The 22,265-nt window shown below is 44.4% G+C and overlaps 1 protein-coding gene across 1 annotated transcript in view; it reads right to left on the bottom strand.

Moving 5' to 3' along the window:
* The window catches only part of LOC121572273 (integrin beta-8), a 33,504-nt gene extending 14,559 nt beyond the window's left edge, over window positions 1-18,945 (bottom strand). The window contains exons 1-9 of the mRNA XM_041884291.2: window positions 18,468-18,945; window positions 13,498-13,583; window positions 6,360-6,531; window positions 5,629-5,735; window positions 5,275-5,414; window positions 4,737-4,902; window positions 4,021-4,179; window positions 3,539-3,634; window positions 3,271-3,351 (exon numbers count right to left, since the gene is read on the bottom strand). Of these exons, the coding sequence (XP_041740225.1) occupies window positions 3,271-3,351; window positions 3,539-3,634; window positions 4,021-4,179; window positions 4,737-4,902; window positions 5,275-5,414; window positions 5,629-5,735; window positions 6,360-6,531; window positions 13,498-13,583; window positions 18,468-18,555 (1,095 nt within the window). The 5' untranslated portion in view covers window positions 18,556-18,945. The remainder of the gene's footprint in view (window positions 1-3,270; window positions 3,352-3,538; window positions 3,635-4,020; window positions 4,180-4,736; window positions 4,903-5,274; window positions 5,415-5,628; window positions 5,736-6,359; window positions 6,532-13,497; window positions 13,584-18,467) is intronic.
* Window positions 18,946-22,265: the final 3,320 nt, after the last annotated feature.

The raw sequence follows: 22,265 nt of genomic DNA, 5'->3' as shown, positions 1-22,265 counted from the left end.
TGTTACCATTTTATTGTTGTTATTTTATTATTATTATTTACTACCATGTTATTCTTTATTATTTTATTACAATGTATATTGTATACATTGTTGCTTTGGCAATATAGACACAATGTTTTTCATGCTAATAAAGCAGCTTGAATTTGAATTTGAGAGAGCATTTGAGAGAGAGGGAGGGAGAGAGAGAGAGAGAGAGAGAGAGAGAGAGAGAGAGAGAGAGAGAGAGAGAGAGAGAGAGAGAGAGAGAGAGAGAGAGAGAGAGAGAGAGAGAGAGAGAGAGAGCGAGGAGAGAGAGAGAGAGAGAGAGAGAGAGAGAGAGAGAGAGAGAGAGAGAGAGAGAGAGAGAGAGAGAGAGAGAGAGAGAGAGAGAGAGAGAGCGAGAGAGAGAGAGAGAGAGAGAGAGAGAGAGAGAGAGAGAGAGAGAGAGAGAGAGAGAGAGAGAGAGAGAGAGAGAGAGAGAGAGAGAGAGAGAGAGAGAGAGAGAGAGAGAGAGAGAGAGAGAGAGAGAGAGAGAAAGGGAGAGAGAGAGAGAGAGAGAGAGAAAGGGAGAGAGAGAGAGAGAGAGAGAGAGAGAGAGAGAGAGAGAGAGAGAGAGAGAGAGAGAGAGAGAGAGAGAGAGAGAGAAAGGGAGAGCGAGAGAGAATGTACTTTAACTATTTGCACATTGTATATTACAACACTGTATATATACATAATATGACATTTGAAATGTCTTTATTCTTTTGGAACTTGTGAGTGTAATGTTTACTGTTAGTATTTATTGTTTATTTCACTTTTCGTTACTATCTACTTCACTTGCTTTGGCAATGTTAACATACGTTTTCCATGCAAAAAGCAACATCTACTTGTGTTTTGTAGACTTCAAGAAAGCATTTGATTCAATTTGGCACAAAGGTCTTTTTTTACAAACTAATAGAAAGTGGTATTGGAGGGGTCACATATGATGTTATTAAATCAATGTACACTAAAAACAAATGTGCGGTTAAAATCGGCAACAAGCAAACAGACTTCTTCTCTCAGAGACGTGGAGTGAAACAGGGCTGCCCAATAAGTCCAACACTATTTAACATCTACATTAATGAATTGGCAAAAACATTAGAAGAATCGGCAGCACCTGGTCTCACCCTACACAACACTGAAATCAAGTGTCTGCTGTACGCAGATTACCTGGTGCTACTGTCTCCCACTAAGGAGGGGTTACAGCAGCATCTAGATCATCTGCACAGGTTCTGTCAGACCTGGGCCCTGACCGTTAATCTAAAAAAAACAAATATATTAATATTCCAAAAAAGGTCAGGAAATCAGGATGACAAATATAAATTATATTTGGACACAGTTCTATTAGAACACACCAAAAATTACACATATCTAGGACTAAATATCAGCAACACAGGTAGCTTTCACATGGCTGTGAATGAGCTGAGAGACAAAGCAAGAAGAGCATTCTATGCCATTAAAAGGAATATTTAAAATCGAAATTCCAATTAGAATCTGGCTCAAAATGTTCCAATCAGTTATCGAACAAATTGCTCTATATGGCAGCGAAGTATAGGGTCCGCTCTCTAATACTGAATTTACCAAATGGGACAAACATCCAATCAAAATACTGCATGCAGAGTTTTGCAAGACTGTATTGCAAGTGCAAAGAAAACTCAAAATAACGCATGTAGAGCAGAATTGAGCCAATACCCCCTCCTTAATCAAATAGAAAAAAGAGCCATCAAATTTTACAACCATCTAAAAACTAGTGACCCCTAAACATTCCATCACACACCTCTACTGTGTCAAGAGATGAAACAAGAGAAGAGTCCCCTCAGCCAGCTGGTTCTGAGGCTCAGTTCACTAACCAAAACCAACCTCATAGAGCCTCAGGACAGCACTCAGAAAATCTGGCCCAACCAAATCATCACGAATCAAAAAGAAAAATATATCACCTATTGGAAAGACACCACAAAAAATAAAGTAAACTTCATTGCTATTTGGCTCTAAACAGACAGTACATGGTGGCAGACTATCTGACCACTGTGACTGATAGAAAACTGAGGAAAACAATGACTAGGTACAGACTCAGTGAGCACAGTCTGGCTATAGAGACCGGTCGTCACAGGAAAACCTGGCTGCCCAGAGAGGACAGGCTGTGCTCACTCTACCCCCGGGGAGAGGTAGAGACAGAGCTGCATTTCCTATTACACTGTGACAAATACTCAGACCTAATAGAATCTTTCTTTCCCAAAATTATCATTCAGTACAAAGAATTTGAAACTATAAAAGTTTTTATTGGGTGAAAAGACAAAATGGTGCAATTTTGGCAGCCAAATGTGTCCTCCTGCCACAACCTGAGGGACAGCCAGTGAAAAGTGTAATGTAATGTCAATAATATTTCTTGTTTTGTTTAGGCTTTCATAGCATGTAATGTGTCTTCTCAGTCATGTTGAGACTGGTCGACTACTATTGCTTTAATGTATTGTTATTCTCATTAATATTGTTGTTGTAGTTGCTGTTAATGGTAATCACATTTCCACTACTACTATTGCTGTTGGTCCCACCATTTTTGTTATATGTATACTTTGACAATGTAAGGAATTTAACTTGCCATGTCAATAAAGTCTATTGAATTGAATTGAGAGAGAGAGAGAGAGAGAGAGAGAGAGAGAGAGAGAGAGAGAGAGAAAGAGAGAGAGAGAGAGACTCCATTGTTCTTCTGTCCTCTGATCAACAGAGAGGCTGATGGGAAGAAATTAGGCGGGTCTAAAAATAGCGTATTTTCATTCATTGGTGATTATACTGTGTTACCGTGGAGACAGGATAGCCTTAATAATGCCAAGCTCTGTTATGCAGATTCAATGTGTGTGTGTGGGTCTGTGTGTGTGTGTGTGCGATGTGTGTGTGTGTGCGTGTACAGAATGTGCAGATCTGTGGAGTCGGCAGATTCCTGTACCGAACAATGATTTGTTCTGTAGAGATGGAGATTATACTGGGCCAAGCCCTCACCCTCATCCTCCATTTACCCCTCCCCCTCCCCCCTCCCCTCCCCTTACTCCTCCCCTCAATCCTCCCCCTTACCCCTCCCCTTTCCCCTCTCCCTCCACCCTCCCCCCTTCCCCTCCATCCTCCCCCCTCTCCCCTCACCCCTCCCCCTCCACCCTGCCCATCCCCTTACCCCTCCCCTCCCCTTATCCTTCCACCCTCCCCTCCCCCTCCCCCTCCCCCTCCCCTTACCCCTCCCCCCCACTCCCATCAGTGTTTTTTTCGTTTTTCTGTGTGTGTTACCTTGTATGCATCCACCACCAGGTCTATGAGGTTGGGAGCCTGGAACAGAAGATTGGAGCCCGGTAGCAACCTGACCAACTCCTAGAGCGAGAAGAGAGAGAGATGGAGAAAGAGAGAGAGAGATGTTAACTCCAGAGCCAGGGAGAAAGGGACACATAGTCTGGGAATATCAGTTTGAGACAATGTTAATGGATGTTAGAGACTAGCAAGAGTTGTGTATGTTTGTGTGTGTGTGTGTGTGTGTGTGTATGTGTGTTCGAGAGATTACCTCATACCACTGATATTGTAGTTGTTCCACAGCAAAGAGAGAATAGATGTGGTTCTCTAGAAGCTTCTCGGCCAGCAGGCCTAAACTGGGATGGTCCTAACAGAAACAGATAGACAAGACATGTTGGTGTTCATCATGTGTTCATCATGTATTCATCAGGTAATCATAATGTGTTCATCATGTAATCATCATGTGTTCATCATGTGTTCATAAGTGTACGTAAATAAGTATGTGCGTGTTTGTGTTTGTGTTTGTGTGTGTGTGTGTGTGTGTGTGTGTGTGTGTGTGTGTGTGTGTGTGTGTGTGTGTGTGTGTGTGTGTGTGTGTGTTAAGGCCAAATCAAATGAAACGCGAACGAGCGTGTACACGCTGGAACTAGAATGCAGAAAACAGACAACGCCGTCAAAAGCGTCATGCGCTTCAAATTAGAAAGCAAGTATATTTTTCTTGCGTCTACGCGAAGCAATGTCTGTGTATCTCACCATGGTAGAACTCTTCCTATAGACGTTGTTCTCCAGATGGCAGAGTCCGTCATGGGGTGTGACTATACCAGCCAATCTGCTGTCCAACGCCAGGTGAGAAGGCTGATCTGTCATCAACAACAACAGACGCTTGGCCTCCCCACGCCAACCCACCTCACCCTGACGGAGGGGGGGGGGAGAAAAGGGAAGGGAGGAAGAGAGATGAGGGAGTTTCATTCATATTTTTTTTCATTTATATGGTATTTTTAATCATTTGCTGATCAGTTGTGATGCGATCATTCATTCTAAGATACTCCCTCTGGAAAGAAAGTGAGGAGAGTTTGTGTAACCCTAACTCTGCAAGCTCTGACTCAGGTCCCCTGTAAGCCCCAAAAACAGCTTAGCGCCCCATTCCACACCGATGGTGTCACTCACTGTGTGTGTGTGTGTGTGTGTATGTGTGTGTATGTTTGTGTGTGTGTATGTGTGTGTGTGTGTAAGTCATACACCAGCGAGGGTGCTAATAGATGCCAGTAGCACTACCCAGTGCTGATTCAGCATGCCACACACACACACACACACACACACACACACACACACACACACACACACACACACACACACACACCCCTCCTCACTAAGTGACACCATAGCTGAGGTATGGGAGGCCTGCTCAAAGGGGTTCTGATTCAAAGCATGTAGGGGGCACACATAAAGTGGCTTGTACCATACAGTACCTGGCATACAGTAGCTTGCAGCATAGCATCCAGCCCTCCCTCAGGTGTGTCCATGTTGCCTGATATCCTCTGTCTCTTGATGACGCGTGTAAACTCTGACATATTGGATGTCATACTAAGAACATGGTGGAAGCCATGGGCTGGAAGACACTTCACCTCATAGTCACTGAAACAGAGAGAGAGACAGAGACAGAGACAGAGACAGAGACAGAGAGAGAGAGAGAGAGAGAGAGAGAGAGAGAGAGAGAGAGAGAGAGAGATACAGAGAGAGAGAGAAACAGAGAGAGAGAGAGAGAGACAGTGAGAGGGAGAGAGAGAGAGAGAGAGAGAGAGAGAGAGAGAGAGAGAGAGAGAGAGAGAGAGAGAGAGAGAGAGAGAGAATAAGAGTTACTCATCATTAAAACTATCAGTGAGAGTTGGCATTACAACAACCTAGTGAAGACGTGTGTGTTTGTGTGACTTTGTGTGTGTGTGTGCTAGTGTGTGTGTGTGTGTGTGTGTGTGTGTGTGTGTGTGCTAGTGTTTCTGCCCACCCTACCTGCAGGGGTTGTTTATCTTGGAGGGGTGTACGTTGATGTAGGGAGAGACAGGTTTGTCGACGAAGGAGCCGAACCCCAGACGCAGATCACTGGAATGTTCTCTCATACGTTGGGACAAGGCCACACCCACCTTCTTCAGCTGGACCAATAGGGATTAATCAGGAAGTGTTGTTTTGACATTTACATACTGTACATCCAACCAATCAGGGTAAAGAGTAAACACGTAGCTCAGCTAATAAAAAGAAATAATGTATTTATTAATAAATATATTTCAGTTGAAATCGTAGTGTTTATTTCGAGAATTGAAAAAAGTAGACAGTGTAAATGATGTAGAGAGGTAACCAGTCACTCACCTGGTCCAGGTTTTCCTGCATGGATGCTGATACGTCCACCAGGTAGTACAGATCAACGGGATACCTCTCTAACTGCTGTACTGCTACTATCACACTGGCCTCAGCACCTACACACAGTTTCATGTTTATTCTACTATCACACTGGCCTCAGCACCTACACACAGTTTCATGTTTATTCTACTATCACACTGGCCTCAGCACCTACACACAGTTTCATGTTTATTCTACTATCACACTGGCCTCAGCACCTACACACAGTTTCATGTTTATTCTACTATCACACTGGCCTCAGCACCTACACACAGTTTCATGTTTATTCTACTATCACACTGGCCTCAGCACCTACACACAGTTTCATGTTTATTCTACTATCACACTGGCCTCAGCACCTACACACAGTTTCATGTTTATTCTACTATCACACTGGCCTCAGCACCTACACACAGTTTCATGTTTATTCTACTATCACACTGGCCTCAGCACCTACACACAGTTTCATGTTTATTCTACTATCACACTGGCCTCAGCACCTACACACAGTTTCATGTTTATTTGGAATAAAACCAACACTTACAATAAAACAGCATTAAAACCAGGAAATAAAGCTCAGGACAATATATGTACAACAACCAGAAAATACATCTTAAAGTGAACATACATCAAGACGTACATTATAACAGGCAAACAGTGCAAACAGAGTTATTCAGTGGCAGCTATACTCTGCCCCTCACCTGGTCGGAGTGTGAGTGTGATCTCTCCAGGTGAAACCTGGGTGCTGCTGGTCGTCGGCTTGACCTCCACCATGACCTCTGGATGCTCTATGAACTCTAGGCCACACCCCCTCCTGGCCAGGGTCACTGCAAGGTCACAGCGCACTCCCACCTCCGCTCCTTCCAGGAAACCCTGTTAGGGGTCAGAGGTCAAGGGTTAGAGGTTAGGGCCCATACCTTTATCTCTGGAGGTTATATAAGGGGTCAAGGCTATTTCAATTTGTATTTTATCACGGATCTCCATTAGCTGCTGCCAAGTCAGCAGCTACTCTTCCTGGGGTCCGGCAAAATGAAGGCAATTTACATACAGTTAAAACATTATACTCCACAACACATTATTATACACTACTACAACATTTGACATTTTAGTCATTTAGCAGACGCTCTTATCCAGAGCGACTTACAGTTAGTGAGTGCAAAAATTTTTCATACAACGTACCTACAAAACAAAATCCATATGTACTCCATTCAGGAGAGAAGTGTACTATATATAAGTGTAATTACACGGTAACTAACTATGTAAGTGATGTGTAAGTACCTCCAGGGACACATTGGAAAGTTATTACCATTATTGCTATTCATTTATATTGCCGTTCATTTTCAATGACGATTTTTTGGATTCTTGAACTGGCATTTTAATCTCCTGAATTGCTTCAATAGAAATAGAGTTGACCCTAAACGTGATGTTTAGTTGTAAAAAGAAGCGACTAAATTGAGGATTTAGGACTGTGTGCGTGTGAGCAGCAATTATTGTTTAGAAGCTTGGCAGTGCCTTGCAGTGACATAACACAACACAGCCAATAATCCCAGTAATGTACAAACAACTAAAGCAGGAAGTACCAGTGACTCGCTCAATACGGAAGTGGTCAGATGACGCAGATGACGCAGATGCTAAGCTACAGGACTGTTTTGCTAGCACAGACTGGAGTATGTTCCGGAACTCATCCGATGGCATTGAGGAGTAAACCACATCAGTCACCAGCTTCATCAATAAAGTGCATCGATGACATCGTCCCCACAGTGACCGTACGTACATACCCCAACCAGAAGCCATGGATTACAGGCAACATCCGCACTGAGCTAAGGGTAGAGCTGCCGCTATGCCCTCAGACGAACCATCAAACAGGCAAAGCGTAAATACAGGACTAAGATTGAATCCTACTACACCGGCTCCGATGCTCGTCGGATGTGGCAGGGCTTGCAAACTATTACGAACTACAAAGGGAAGCCCAGCCGCGAACTGCCCAGTGACACAAGCCTACCAGATGAGCTAAATGACTTCTATGCGCGCTTCAAGGCAAGCAACACTGAAGCATGCATGAGAGCACCAGCAGTTCCGGACGACTGTGTGATCACACTCGCCGACGAAGATGGCGGCCTTGCGACTAGCTCTTAGGAAACTTTGCAGTATTTAGTTTTTTGATGTATTATTTTTTACATAATTAGCTCAGAAAGTGTTTTGCATCATTACATACAGCCGGGAAAAACTATTGGATATCAGAGCAGCGGTAACTCACCAGCATTACGACCAGGAATACGACTTTCCCGAAGCAGATCCTTTGTTTGCTCTCCCCAGGGCAACTGAACTGAAACATCGCTGGCGGAGGAGAGGAATTTAGAGCGGCCTGCTGGTCCGACTTAGGATGCGCGCACACCACCCACCACACCGACTAGGCTGCCGAAGTTCTATCAACATATCGACTGTTGCACTCGCGCTGCTAAAATCCTCGACCATTGCTATTCAACCTTCCGGGATGGTTATAAGGCCCTCCCCCGCCCTCCTTTCGGCAAATCTGACCACGACTCCATTTTGCTTCTCCCTTCCTATAGGCAGAAACTCAAACAGGAAGTACCCGTGCTAAGGACTATTCAACGCTGGTCTGACCAATCGGAATCCACGCTTCAAGATTGTTTTGATCACGCGGACTGGGATATGTTCCGGGTAGCTTCCAAATATAATTTAGGCATATACACTGAAACGGTGACGGAGTTTATCAGGAAGTGTATAGGTGATGTTGTGCCCACTGTGACTATTAAAACCTACCCGAACCAGAAACCGTGGATAGACGGCAGCATTCGCGCAAATCTGAAAGCACGAACCACCGCATTCATTCATTGTTCCTGTACCCAAGAAAGCAAAGGTAACTGAACTAAATGATTATCGCCCTGTAGCACTCACCTCTGTCATCATGAAGTGCTTTGAGAGACTAGTCAAGGATCATATCACCTCTACCTTACCTGTCACCCTAGACCCACTTCAATTTGCTTACCACCCCAATAGATCCACAGACGATGCAAACGCCATCACACTGCACACTGCCCTATCCCATCTGGACAAGAGGAATACCTATGTAAGAATGCTGTTCATTGACTATAGCTCAGCATTCAACATCATAGTACCCTCCAAGCTCATCATTAAGCTCGAGGCCCTGGGTCTGAATCCCGCCCTATGCAACTGGGTCCTGGACTTCCTGACGGGCAGCCCCCAGGTGGTGACGGTAGGAAACAACATCTCCACTTCGCTGATCCTCAACACTGGGGCCCCACAAGGGTGCATGCTCAGCCCCCTCCTGTACTCCCTGTTCACCCATGACTGCGTGGCCAAGCACGCCTCCAACTCAATCATCAAGTTTGCAGACGACACAACAGTAGTAGGCTTGATTACCAACAATGACGAGACCGCCTACAGGGAGGAGGTGAGGGCTCTGGGAGTGTGGTGCCAGGAAAATAACCTCTCACTCAACATCAACAAAACAAAGGAGATGATCGTGGACTTCAAGAAACAGCAGAGGGTGCACCCCCCTATCCACATCGACGGGACCGCAGTGGAGAAGGTGGAACGCTTCAAGTTCCTTGGCGTACACGTCACCGACAAACTGAAATGGTCCACCCATGCAAACAAAGCTTCAAGTTCCTTGGCGTACACATCACCTACAAACTGAAATGGTCCACCCACGCAGACAGTGTGGTGAAGCAGGCGCAACAGAGCCTCTTTAACCTCAGGAGACTGAAGAAATGTGGCTTATCACCTAAAACCCTCACAAACTTTTATAGATGCACAATTGAGAGCATCCTGTCGGGCTGTATCACCGCCTGGTACGGCAACTGCACCGCCCACAACCGCAGGGCTCTTCAGAGGGTGGTGCGGTCTGCTGAACGCATTACCGGGGGCAAACTACCCGCCCTCCAAGACACATACAGCACCCGATGTCACAGGAAGGCCAAAAAGATCATCAAGGACATCAACCACACGAGCCACTGCCTGTTCACCCCGCTATCATCCAGAAGGCGAGGTCAGTACAGGTATATCAAAGCTGGGACCGAGATAATGAAAAACAGCTTCTATCTCAAGGCCATCAGACTGTTAAATAGCCATCACTAGCACATTAGAGGCTGCTGCTGCCTATTGAAATCACTGGGCCACTTTAAGAAATGGAACACTAGTCACTTGAATAATGTTTATATATCTTGCACTACTCATCTCATATGTATATACTGCATTCTATTCTATAATATTCTTCTGTATCGTAGTCCATGCCGCTCTGTCATTGCTTGTCCATATATGTATATATTCTTAAATCCCATTACTTACTTTTTTGTGTGTATTGGGTATATGTTGTGTAATTGTTAGATATTACTGCACTGTCAGAGCTAGAAGCATAAGAAGCATTTCGCTACACCCACTATAACATCTGCTAAACACGTGTATGTGACAAATAACATTTTATTTCATTTGATTTTGATTTGAGTAAGACCTTTAAACAGGTCAACATTCACAGATTACCAGGACGTGTACTCCGAGCATGCGCTGACCAACTGGCAAGTGTCTTCACTGACATTTTCAATCTGTCCCTGGCTGAGTCTGTAATACCTACATGTTTCAAGCAGGCCACCATAGTCCCTGTGCCCAAGAACACTAAGGTAACCTGCCTAAATGACTACCGACCCGTAGCACCCACGTCTGTAGCCATGAAGTGCTTTGAAAGGCTGGTCATGGCTCACATCAACACCATCATCCCAGAAACCCTAGACCCACTCCAATTTGCATACTGCCCCAACAGATCCACAGCTGACGCAATCTCTACTGCACTCAACACTGCCCTTTCCCACCTGGACAAAAGGAACACCTTCGTGAGAATGCTGTTCATTGACTACAGCTCAGCGTTCAACACCATAGTGCCCTCAAAGCTCATTGCTAAGCTAAGGACCCTGGGACTAAACACCTCCCTCTGCAACTGGATCCTGGGCTTCCTGACGGGCCGCCCCCAGGTGGTAAGGGTAGGCAACAACACATCTGCCACGCTGATCCACAACATGGGGGCCCCTCAGGGGTGCGTGCTTAGTCCCCTCCTGTACTCCCTGTTCACCCATACATTTGTGGCCAAGCACGACTCCAACACCATCATTAAGTTTGCCAACGACACAACGGTGGTAGGCCTGATCACCGACAATGATGAGACAGCCTATAGGGAGGTCAGTGACCTGGAAGTGTGGTGCCAGGACAACAACCTCTCCCTCAACGTGATCAAGATAAAGGAGATAATCGTGTACTACAGAAAAAGGAGGGCCGAGCACGCGCCCATTCTCATCGATGGGGCTGTAGTGGAGCAGGTTGAGAGCTTCAGGTTCCTTGGTGTCCACATCACCAACAAACTATCATGGTCCAAACAGACCAAGACAGTCGTGAAGAGGGCACGACAACGCCTATTCCCCTTCAGGAGACTGAAAAGATTTGGAATGGGTCCTCAAATTCTCAAAAAGTTATACAGCTGCACCATCGAGAGCATCCTGACTGGTTGTATCACCGCCTGGTATGGCAACTGCTCGGGCATCTGACCGCAAGGCGCTACAGAGGGTAGTGCATACGGCCCAGTACATCACTGGGGCCAAGCTTCATGCCATCCAGGACCTCTATACCAGGCGGTGTCAGAGGAAGGCCCTAAAGGTTGCCAAAGACTCCAGCCATCCTAGTCATAGACTGTTCTCTCTGCTACCACACGGCAAGCGGTACCGGAGCGCCAAGTCTAGGTTCAAAAGGCTTCTTAACAGCTTCTACCCCCAAGCCATAAGACTCCTGAACAGCTTATCAAATGGCTACCCGGACTATTTGCATTGACACCGCCCACCCACCCTTTTTTTACATTGCTGCTACTCACTGTTTATTATCTATTTTCTATGCATAGTCACTTTACCCCTACCTACATGTACATATTACCTCAATTACCTCAACTAACCTGTACCCCCACACATTGACTCGGTACCGGTACCCCCTGTATATAGCCTCGTTATTGTTATTTTATTGTTTCTCTTTTATTTTTTACTTTAGTTTATTTAGTAAATATTTTTCTTAACTCTTATTTTTTCTTAAAACTGCATTGTTGGTTAAGGGCTTGTAAGTAAGCATTTCAAGGTAAGGTCTACACCTGCTGTATTCGGCGTATGTGACAAATACAATTTGATTTTATTTTATTTGGTAGGAAAAAACAGGACTGATCCACATACATCAGTAGCCTACACTCTCTCATATTTGACCGGATGTTTAAAGGATTCCTATTTCAGAGCCAGTATTCAATAAGAGTATTCTATACAAGGTTCCTGTAATCAAGCAGTAAAACATGGTCCGGATTACCTGACACAGACTAAGACTAGTCCAGGACCAGGCTGAAACGGTGTCTGGGAAACCTACCCTAGAGTTGTCCGTTCTCCGTAGCTCCGGCCCACTTGATTATGTCTCTCCAAGCCAGTCATACAGGGACATAGTCTCTCCAAGCCAGTCATACAGGGACATAGTCTCTCCAAGCCAGTCATACAGGGACATAGTCTCTCCAAGCCAGTCATACAGGGACATAGTCTCTCCAAGCCAGTCATACAGGGACATAGTCTCTCCAAGCCAGTAATACAGGGACATAGTCTCTCCAAGCCAGTAATACAGGGACATAGTCTCTCCAAGCCAGTAATACAGGGACATACTCTCTCCAAGCCAGTAATACAAGGACATAGTCTCTCCAAGCCAGTCATAAAGGGACTTTCCTCCCGTACCAGCCCAGCAGACTGGCATTAACTGGAACTGACAACGTGCGTTATCTGAGTTACCTCACTCTGATACAGGGTGTGTGTGGGGGGGTGGGGTGAGGAGGGTGCTTTCCAATTCACACACAAGTGGGCAAACCCACTCACAGTCTCAAGACCAGTGACCCAGGTTATGATAACCTTATTATTATGTGTGTGTGTGTGTGTGTGTGTGTGTGTGTGTGTGTGTGTGTGTGTGTGTGTGTGTGTGTGTGTGTGTGTGTGTGTGGTCTTGTTCTTCTTTCCCACATCCCCATGAGGACAAAGGCTATTTTAAGCTTAGGGGTTAGGGTTAGGGGTTGGGTTTAGGGTTAGGGTTAGGGTTAGGGTTAGGGTTAGGGTTAGGGTTTAGGGTTAGGGGTTAGGGGTTAGGGTTAGGGGTTAGGGGTAGTTAGGGTTAGGGTTAGGGTTAGGGGTTAGGGTTAGGGTTAGGGGTTAGGGTTAGGGTTAGGGTTAGGGTTAGGGGTTAGGGTTAGGGTTAGGGGTTAGGGTTAGGGTTAGGGTTAGGGTTAGGGTTAGGGGTTGGGGTTAGGGTTAGGGTTAGGGGTTAGGGAAAATAGGATTTTTAATGAATGTTAGGTCCCCACGAGGATAGAAGAACAAAACATGTGTGTGTGTGTGTGTGTGAGAGTGTGTGTGTTTTCTAGTTAAGAGGTCATGCTGTCCTAGTTTATAGTTTCTCACAGTCACTTACTGGGTCAGAGTGGCACTTTACGAGAACCCAGGATTAAGACAGACACACACACACACACACTGACATGCTGTTGAACACACACATTATACACCTCCCTAAACAACATCAAAGCCTGCTGCTTCTCTACAGAGGAATGTGAATGCTGCACTACTCTCTCTCCTCTTGTTCTCTCTGTGCCCCCTCTCTCTGTGCCCCCTCTCTCTGTGCCCTCTCTCTCTCTCTCTCTCTCTCTCTCTCTCTCTCTCTCTCTCTCTCTCTCTCTCTCTCTCTCTCTCTCTCTCTCTCTCTCTCTCTCTCTCTCTCTCTCTCTCTCTCCTCTCTCTCTCTCTCTCTCACCTCCTGAAAGCACCAGGCACACTGTGGTCCGCGTCGGAGGCACTCTGAACATGACGAGACAGGAGGAGACGAACACACACTCTCACCTGTAGAGAGAGAGAGAGAGAGAGAGAGAGAGAGAGAGAGAGAGAGAGAGAGAGAGAGAGAGGGAGAGAGAGGAGAGGAGAGGAGAGAATTAGCACATGAAAGACTGACTGTGGAAATAGTCATTAACCATGCATCAGTAAGGCACTGTCAATGTCAATGACCATGTTTAAATCAGGAATGTAGAGAAACAATGTAGAGTCACAACAGCTTAGTGTGTGTGTGTGTGTGTGTGTGTGTGTGTGTGTGTGTGTTTTATTCGCACCAAAGAAAATAAGTGAAAGACAAAACAGTGCAGATAAAAACCTGCAGATAAAAACCTGGTAAAAATGGTGAACAGTTGAGACTGGAAGCCCAAAAGGCCTGATATGAAAACCACACCACTAATATAAGTACAAAAAACAAAGTTAGTTCAATCAGTTAAACAAAACATATTAATTATAATTGTACATAATAAACTCAGTATACAAGAAAAAACATGTTTGATTATGTTTGTGTGTGCATGTGTGTGCGTGTGCGTGTGCGTGTGTGTGTGTGTGAGAAAGAGTTAGGCTACATGGAGGGGATTATTGGGTTCATCAGGCTGACCCCCAGTCTTCGCTTGAAGTTATTGAGGGATGATGAGGTTTTGGCAATGTGAAGATAAGAATTCCAGAGTATGGCACCTCTGTATCTGATAGAGAATTTACTATGTGAGGTGCGGCAGTGGGGAGGGTGAAGTTATCGCAGTGTCTTGTGTTATATAGGATTTCAGTATTAACCTGGAAGAATCCATTGAAGGGTTTAGGTTTTACTGTCTGGGAGTTATTAATGTTGACAACCCTGGGTACCCATTTCTCTCTCTCTCCTCCCCGGTAATCGGTATGAGTATTTGTAGATGAAAATACATAATTGGCGTACATTAATGCCATAAATACAAAAGATATTGAGTTTCTTAAACAAAGGTGCAGATGGAGCCAGGTAATTAGAGGAGGTGGCTAGTCTTGCAAATGTACTTTGTATGATGAGTAATTTGTGTAGGTAGGAGGCATATGTACTGGCCCAGACAATATTACAGTAAATGAGATATGGGTAAATGAAGCTATAGTATAGAGTTAGGAAGCAAGCCTGAAGAACCAAACCACTAATCTTTCTGATGATAACAACAGATTTCATCACTTTGCTTCAGACAAAACGTTCCAGGATAACTTTTCATCAATGTAGCGGGTGATTTGGACGGAGTCAGGCGCAGGAGGGGAATTTTCATTTTTATTTTTACAATATTTCTTATTCTTACTAGTGAATACAATAAAGTTTGATTTTTTTTTACATTTAAAGAAAATGTGTTTATCTGGAACCATTCAGAAAATGTGGCCATACCAGAGCTGGCTTCATTAATTTGTGAATCAAAATTATTATTGGGTGATAAAATCAAATTGGTATCATCAGCAAAGAGAATGGGAAGTGCGGTAGAAGACACAGCAGCAAGGTCATTGATATAGATTAGTAATTAAAAAGGTCCAATTATCGAACCGTGTGGCACTGCACAGGATATCTTGGCCCTGGTAGATGCACAGCCGTTTGCATTAACAAATTGTTCTCTATCTTAAACATAACTACAGTGGGGAGAACAAGTATTTGATACACTGCCGATTTTACAGGTTTTCCTACTTACAAAGCATGTAGAGGTCTGTAATTTTTATCATAGGTACACTTCAACTGTGAGAGACAGAATCTAAAACAAAAATCCAGAAAATCACATTGTATGATTTTTAAGTAATTAGTTTGCATTTTATTGCATGACATAAGTATTTGATACATCAGTAAAGCAGAACTTAATATTTGGTACAGAAACCTTTGTTTGCAATTACAGAGATCATACGTTTCCTGTAGGTCTTGACCAGGTTTGCACACACTGCAGCAGGGATTTTGGCCCACTCCTCCATACAGACCTTCTCCAGATCCTTCAGGTTTCGGGGCTGTCGCTGGGCAATACAGACTTTCAGCTCCCTCCAAAGATTTTCTATTAGGTTCAGGTCTGGAGACTGGCTAGGCCACTCCAGGACCTTGAGATGCTTCTTACGGAGCCACTCCTTAGTTGCCCTGGCTGTGTGTTTCGGGTCGTTGTCATGCTGGAAGACCCAGCCACGACCCATCTTCAATGCTCTTACTGAGGGAAGGAGGTTGTTGGCCAAGATCTCGCGATACATGGCCCCATCCATCCTCCCCTCAATACGGTGCAGTCGTCCTGTCCCCTTTGCAGAAAAGCATCCCCAAAGAATGACCAATTAACCAATTAGATGTACCCTACCGGTCAAAAGTTTTAGAACACCTACTCATTCAAGGGTTTTTCTTTATTTTTTTACTATTTTCTACATTGTAGAATAATAGTGGAGACATCAAAACTATGAAATAACACATTTGGAATCATGTAGTAACCAAAAAAGTGTTGAGATTCTTCAAATAGCCACCCTTTGCCTTGATGACAGCTTTGCACACTCTTGGCATTCTTTCAATCAGCTTCATGAGGTAGTCACCTGGAATGCATTTCAATTAACAGGTGTGCCTTCATAAAAGTTAATTTGTGGAATTTCTTTCCTTCTTAATGCGTTTGAGCCAATCCGTTGTGTTGTGACAATGTAGGGGGGGTATACAGAAGATAGCGATATTTGGTAAAAGACCAAGTCCATATTATGGCAAGAACAGCTCAAATAAGCAAAGAGAAATGACAGTCCATCATTACTTTAAGACATGAAGGTCAGCCAATATGGAACATTTCAAGAACTTTGAAAGTTTCTTCAAGTGCAGTCGCAAAAACCATCAAGCGCTATGATGAAACTGGCTCTCATGAGGACCGCCACAGGAAAGGAAGACCCAGAGCTACCTCTGCTGCAGAGGATAAGTTCATTAGAGTTACCAGCCTCAGAAACTGCAGCCCAAATAAATGCTTCACAGAGTTCAAGTAACAGACACACCTCAACATCAACTGTTCAGAGGAGACTGTGTGAATCAGGCCTTCATGGTCGAATTGCTGCAAAGAAACCACTACTAAAGGACACCAATAAGAAGAAGAGACCTGCTTGGGCCAAGAAACACGAGCAATGGACATTAGACCGGTGGAAATGTGTCCTTTGGTCTGGAGTCCAAATTTGAGATTTTTGGTTCCAACCGTCGTGTCTTTGTGAGACGCGGTGTGGGTGAACGGATGATCTCCGCATGCGTATTTCCCACCGTAAAGCATGGAGGAGGAGGTGTTATGGTGTGGGGGTGCTTTGCTGGTGACACTGTCTGTGATTTCTTTAGAATTCAAGGCACACTTAACCAGCATGGCTACCACAGCATTCTGCAGCGATACGTCATCCCATCTGGTTTGGGCTTAGTGGGACTATCATTTGTTTTTCAACAGGACAATGACCTCCAGAGTGTGTAAGGGTGTCACGACTTCCGCCGAGGCTGCCCCTCCTCCTGGTTCGGGCAGGATACGGCGTTCGTCGTCACCGGAGTACTAGCTACTGCCGATCCCATTCTCATACTCCGCTTGTCATGTCTTGTCAATCACACACACCTGGTGCTCATTCCCCTAATTAGTATGTGTATAAGTGTTCCCTCTGTTCCCCTTGTCCATAGGGTTAGGGTTAGAATTAAGGTTAGGGTTACAATTAGGGTTAGGGTAAGGGGTTAGTGGTTAGGTTTAGGGTTAGGAGATGTTTAGGTTTAGGGTTTGGGTTAGAGTTACGGGTTAAGATTAGGATTAGGGTTAAGGTTAAGGTTAGGGTAAGGGTTAGGGTTAGGGAAATTTTAGGTCCCCACAAGGATAGAAGAACAAAATGTGTGTGTGTGTGTGTGTGTGTGTGTGTGTGTGTGTGTGTGTGTGTGTGTGTGTGTGTGTGTGTGTGTGTGTGTGTGTGTGAGTGAACAGGTGCTCCAGTGTAGTTCTTTCACAAGTTTATTCACAAGTTCAGCCCATCACCTTCACCATGCAGTCAAACACATTAATCAGAGTAATTATTCTACAGACAGTAGAGCAGGCAAATGCCGTGCTTCTAGACAATGTCCCACATAAGAACTATATGGACCTAATTCTACTACTAAATCAATCTATGGCTAAGATCCCATGTATTCCCTGTGAGATTGGTGTTGCACTGTTATGTAGGCCATGTTAGGAATGCTGCAGGTCTCAGCTTGACTAATTTGTTAAATTCCTTTATGATTAATTAGTGAATTAACAAGCAGCTCTGACCTAATTACTGTGTAACTGTGCCAGTTACACCTAGATTACACAACACAGGCTACATCAGTACCTGATCAGTCCAGGCTGATCACAACTCTGATAGATCAATAACAGGATCAGTGCCGTGATAAACATAATCAACGCCTTTTGAATGCCTGAAGAGATTTATAATATAAGGCTGGGCATATAACAGTATGCTAAATGTATTTGATAGATGCAGTGCATTGACAGGCTATATGTCATTTTCATTGTTATTGATACATGTGTGAGTGTAACGTCCCGTCGTGGACACTGATAGATGACCAGCAGGGTGACCAGCCGGGACATTGACGAGTCGGGACTATTATCCGGCCTTATCCAGACTGGTCTCACAATTGGCCCAGCGTCGTCCGGGTTTGGCCGGTGTAGGCCGTCATTGTAAATAAAAATGTGTTCTTAACTGACTAGTTAAATAAAGGTAAAATAAATAATAAATAAATACAAAATAAACTAGACATAACATAGTAATCGTAAATCCGGTACTCTGACATTCATTCATGGTTGATGATTGCTTTATTCATTCATCTGTCACACCCATTGACACAATGATGATGTTATCCATTTATTAATGATACGTCTACATTCATTCTTTCCGCAGCAGCCTAGCCTACCTATCAAGGTATCTTCTGTCACTCACCGGAATGAGAGCTCCCGCTGGTGATGTTAGCGGCCAAAAGCAGGAAGAGCAGCACAGGATTGCCGTATTTACGTAGCCAGGAAGTCATATCCACACCCGGGGCAGGCTTGTAGTCGAGACACTCTCCAATAACAGCGATCAAACTTGCGTCCACGCGAACAAGAGGCAGCGCTGGGAATGCACGGCGTGTCCGTGGTTCAGTTTCCCCCACACATTAATCTGCTTCATGTAGAATCACCAGGAAAGCTTTAAAGCGAAAAGGAGAAAGTGAAAACGAGACATCTCTCTCATAGCAGCTGGCGTTTTGTGCATCCCCCCGGCACATTCTGCGTCCCAGGAGAGGAGGCTAGAAACTCCGCGCGCTCGTTTCTCACCTGTGTTTCTATCGTTTTATTCTTTGCAATGTTTCAACCTTGAGCGTTTCACGTCCATGTGCTAATTTTCTCCCTGCGTGAGAAATTCGCTCCCTCTCTCTTACTTTAACTCTCTCTCTCTACAGTACGGAGAGTCTACAGTAAAATGCTTACTGTGTGGTTGGGAGGCTTTGACACTATCGTTTGACTAAGGCCCTATTCCCACTATGAGAGATTAAGGAGAGTCAGAGGAGCATGGTGGTGAAAGAGATTTATACTTTTCAATTACATTTCACATTACATCCTTGCCTTACTTTTCGTTGTGGCTGGCAATATGACATTCCTTGTCCACTGCTCAAATTGACCATAAATATCACGGGAGCCACTAGTAGCCAGTAGCCGCAATTTATCTTCTAAAATATATTACACCCTTGAATAATGCAATAATCCACAAGCATGTGCAGAGAATTAAAGGCTTTATTTTATCATCCCTACACACTAAATTAGCTGACAATAAGTGGTGTAAAGTACTTAAGTAAAAATACTTGAAAGTACTATTTAAGGTATCTGTACTTTACTTGACTATTTATATTTTTGACAACTTTTACTTTTACTTCAGTACATTCCGAAATAAAATTATGTACTTTTTACTCCATACATTTTCCCTGACACCCAAAAGTACTCATTACATTTTGAATGCTTAGCAGAACAATACCTTTGTCTAATTCACACACATCAAAATAACATCCCTGGTCATCTGGTGGACTCACTAAACACATGCTTCGTTTGTAAATGATGTCTGAGTGTTGGAGCGTGCCCCTGGCTATCAGTAAATAAAAAATAAAAAAAATAAATGATGCTGTCTGCTTTGCTTAATATAAGGAATTTGAAATGATTTATACTTTTACTTTTGATACTTAAGTATATTTTATCAATTACATTTACTTTTGATACTTAAGTATATTTCAAACCAAATACTTTTACTCAAGTAGTATTTTACTGGGTGACTTTCACTTTTACTTGAGTCATTTTCTATTAAGGTATCTTTACTTTTACTCAAGTATGACAATTGGGTACTTTTTCCACCACTGCTGACAATACACAGCTAACTCCTGTTAGCTTGCTAGCTAACCAACATTAACAACATGCTTCATGATCAAGCAACGTTAGCATATCAATAATAAACGTTTACCCCTCCCATACGAATATAACATTAGGCTACAGTAATGTTAATATACAGCGTCATTCATATTATAATATAGGCTACACAGCTAGGTAGCTAGCTAAACAAAAAATAATTTCTGCATCCTCACATAAACCTGCTGGCTGTAGCTGAATGCTGAAGTGAACCATAGCTAGATAGGAGCTCTTAGGCTTAAAGTCAATTTATGCTTGATCCGAAATGTGGTCTGAGGCTCCGTATGGACGGTGTGACGCTATTGCAGAGCCTCCGGAGGCACAAAGAGGTCAAATTGATGCCATGCTCAAAACAACTGGAAACTCTGTCGACGCCACCGGTGCTAAACGAGAGGAGGACAGTAGTGGCTTTCAGTGGTGTGGCAAAATTAGCCAATCCCCAGCTACCTGTCTGATTAGCCAACTCGCTGCAGGTGCGTCTGATCGCACCAGCCCCGCCACGCTCTTATCCACTCATCTACCAATCCAAATACGAGGTCAAATCATGACTTCAGTGAACTTCAGGTCGGAATGTCGGCGCTCTAGAAAGAGGCCAGAGTTCCCGAGTTGGAATTCCGAGTTGAAAGACCATTCAAATAGATTTTTCCCAGTCGGAGCTAGTTTTTTTCAGAGTTCCCAGTTGTTTTGAACGCACTGAAGTCGGAAGTCGGAGATTTCCGAGTTCCCAGTTCCGAGTTCCGAGTTGTTTTGAACACGTTATGAGCTCCATACCACATCGCCTTGCTTTGTACCAATGAGGAGGGCTCTGTATGGCTCCACATTGACATGATTGGTTGACAGTAGGTGGGGGAGGTCCTGTATAAACACAAACTCACTTCCTTGACAACTTCCTTCACAACAGCTCTGCGTTGCTCCTTGAAGAGCAAGAAGTATGAATGCCCTGACTTCTGCTGAAGCCATTTCACCGTAAATGCTGCACGGCCAATGCAGAAGTCGGATTGACCATGCAGCGCCTTTCACACTAGCTACCTTATTAAAGTTACCTTAGAACAAACCAGGCCTCATTTAATCAATATCATGGAAGTCATTATATGAGGTAAAAGCAAATTGTGACTGAAAAATTTCGATCACCTCGGTGGTGGCTCAGTGCAGTCAAGCAAAAAAGTCAGCATGTAACAGGCTGTTACTAAAATTTCAGGCAAAAATAAAATAAAACAAGTCTAAAAACTAAAGAAGATGTATGTATATTTCAGCTGTTTCAAAAACATTGCTATGCTATTACAATTTTTACTGTAAGAGTGTTGGCTCAATGAGACCGTTCTGTTCACAATGCCCCTGCTTCATGGGGGGCAACTGTTGGGCGAGTGTCATGCACTACCTCCAGAGGTAGCAGTCGAGACGTGATAAGTTCGTAAATTTACATTCAAGTATTCGTGTAGCTGTCACGAGATGGATTGGTAGATAAGTGGATAAGTGCGTGGCGGGGCTGGTGCGATCAGACGCACCTGCAGCGAGTTGGCTAATCAGACAGGTAGCTGGGGATTGGCTATTTTGCCAACTGAGACATAAACTGAACAAGTTCCACAGACATGTGACTAACAGAAATTGAATAATGTGTCCCTGAACAAAGGAGGGTCAAAATCAAAAGTGTCAGTATCTGGTGTGGCCACCAGCTGCATTAAGTACTGCAGTGCATCTCCTCCTCATGGACTGCACCAGATTTGCCAGTTCTTGCTGTGAGATGTTACCCCACTCTTCCACCAAGGCACCTGCAAGTTCCAGGACATTTCTGGGGGGAATGGCCCTAGCCCTCACCCTCCGATCCAACAGGTCCCAGACGTGCTCAATGGGATTGAGATCCGGGCCCTTCACTGGCCATGGCAGAACACTGACATTCCTGTCTTGCAGGAAATCATGCACAGAACGAGCAGTATGGCTGGTGGCATTGTCATGCTGGAGGGTCATGTCAGGATGAGCCTGCAGGAAGGGTACCACATGAGGAAGGAGGATGTCTTCCCTGTAACGCACAACGTTGAGATTGCCTGCAATGACAACAAGCTGTCCAATGATTCTGTGACACACCGCCCCTGACCATTACGGACCCTCCACCTCCAAATCGATCCCGTTCCAGAGTACAGGCCTCGGTGTAACGCTCATTCCTTTGACGATAAACGCAAATCCGACAATCACCCCTTTTGAGACAAAACCGCGACTCGTCAGTGAAGAGCACTTTTTGCCAGTTCTGTCTGGTCCAGCGATGGTGGGTTTGTGCCCATAGGCGAAGTTGTTGCCGGTGATGTCTGGTGAG

The sequence above is a fragment of the Coregonus clupeaformis genome, chromosome 8 (genome assembly GCF_020615455.1).
Source record: "Coregonus clupeaformis isolate EN_2021a chromosome 8, ASM2061545v1, whole genome shotgun sequence".
Classification (NCBI taxonomy): domain Eukaryota; kingdom Metazoa; phylum Chordata; class Actinopteri; order Salmoniformes; family Salmonidae; genus Coregonus; species Coregonus clupeaformis.
This window is presented reverse-complemented; position numbering and strand designations above follow the sequence as displayed.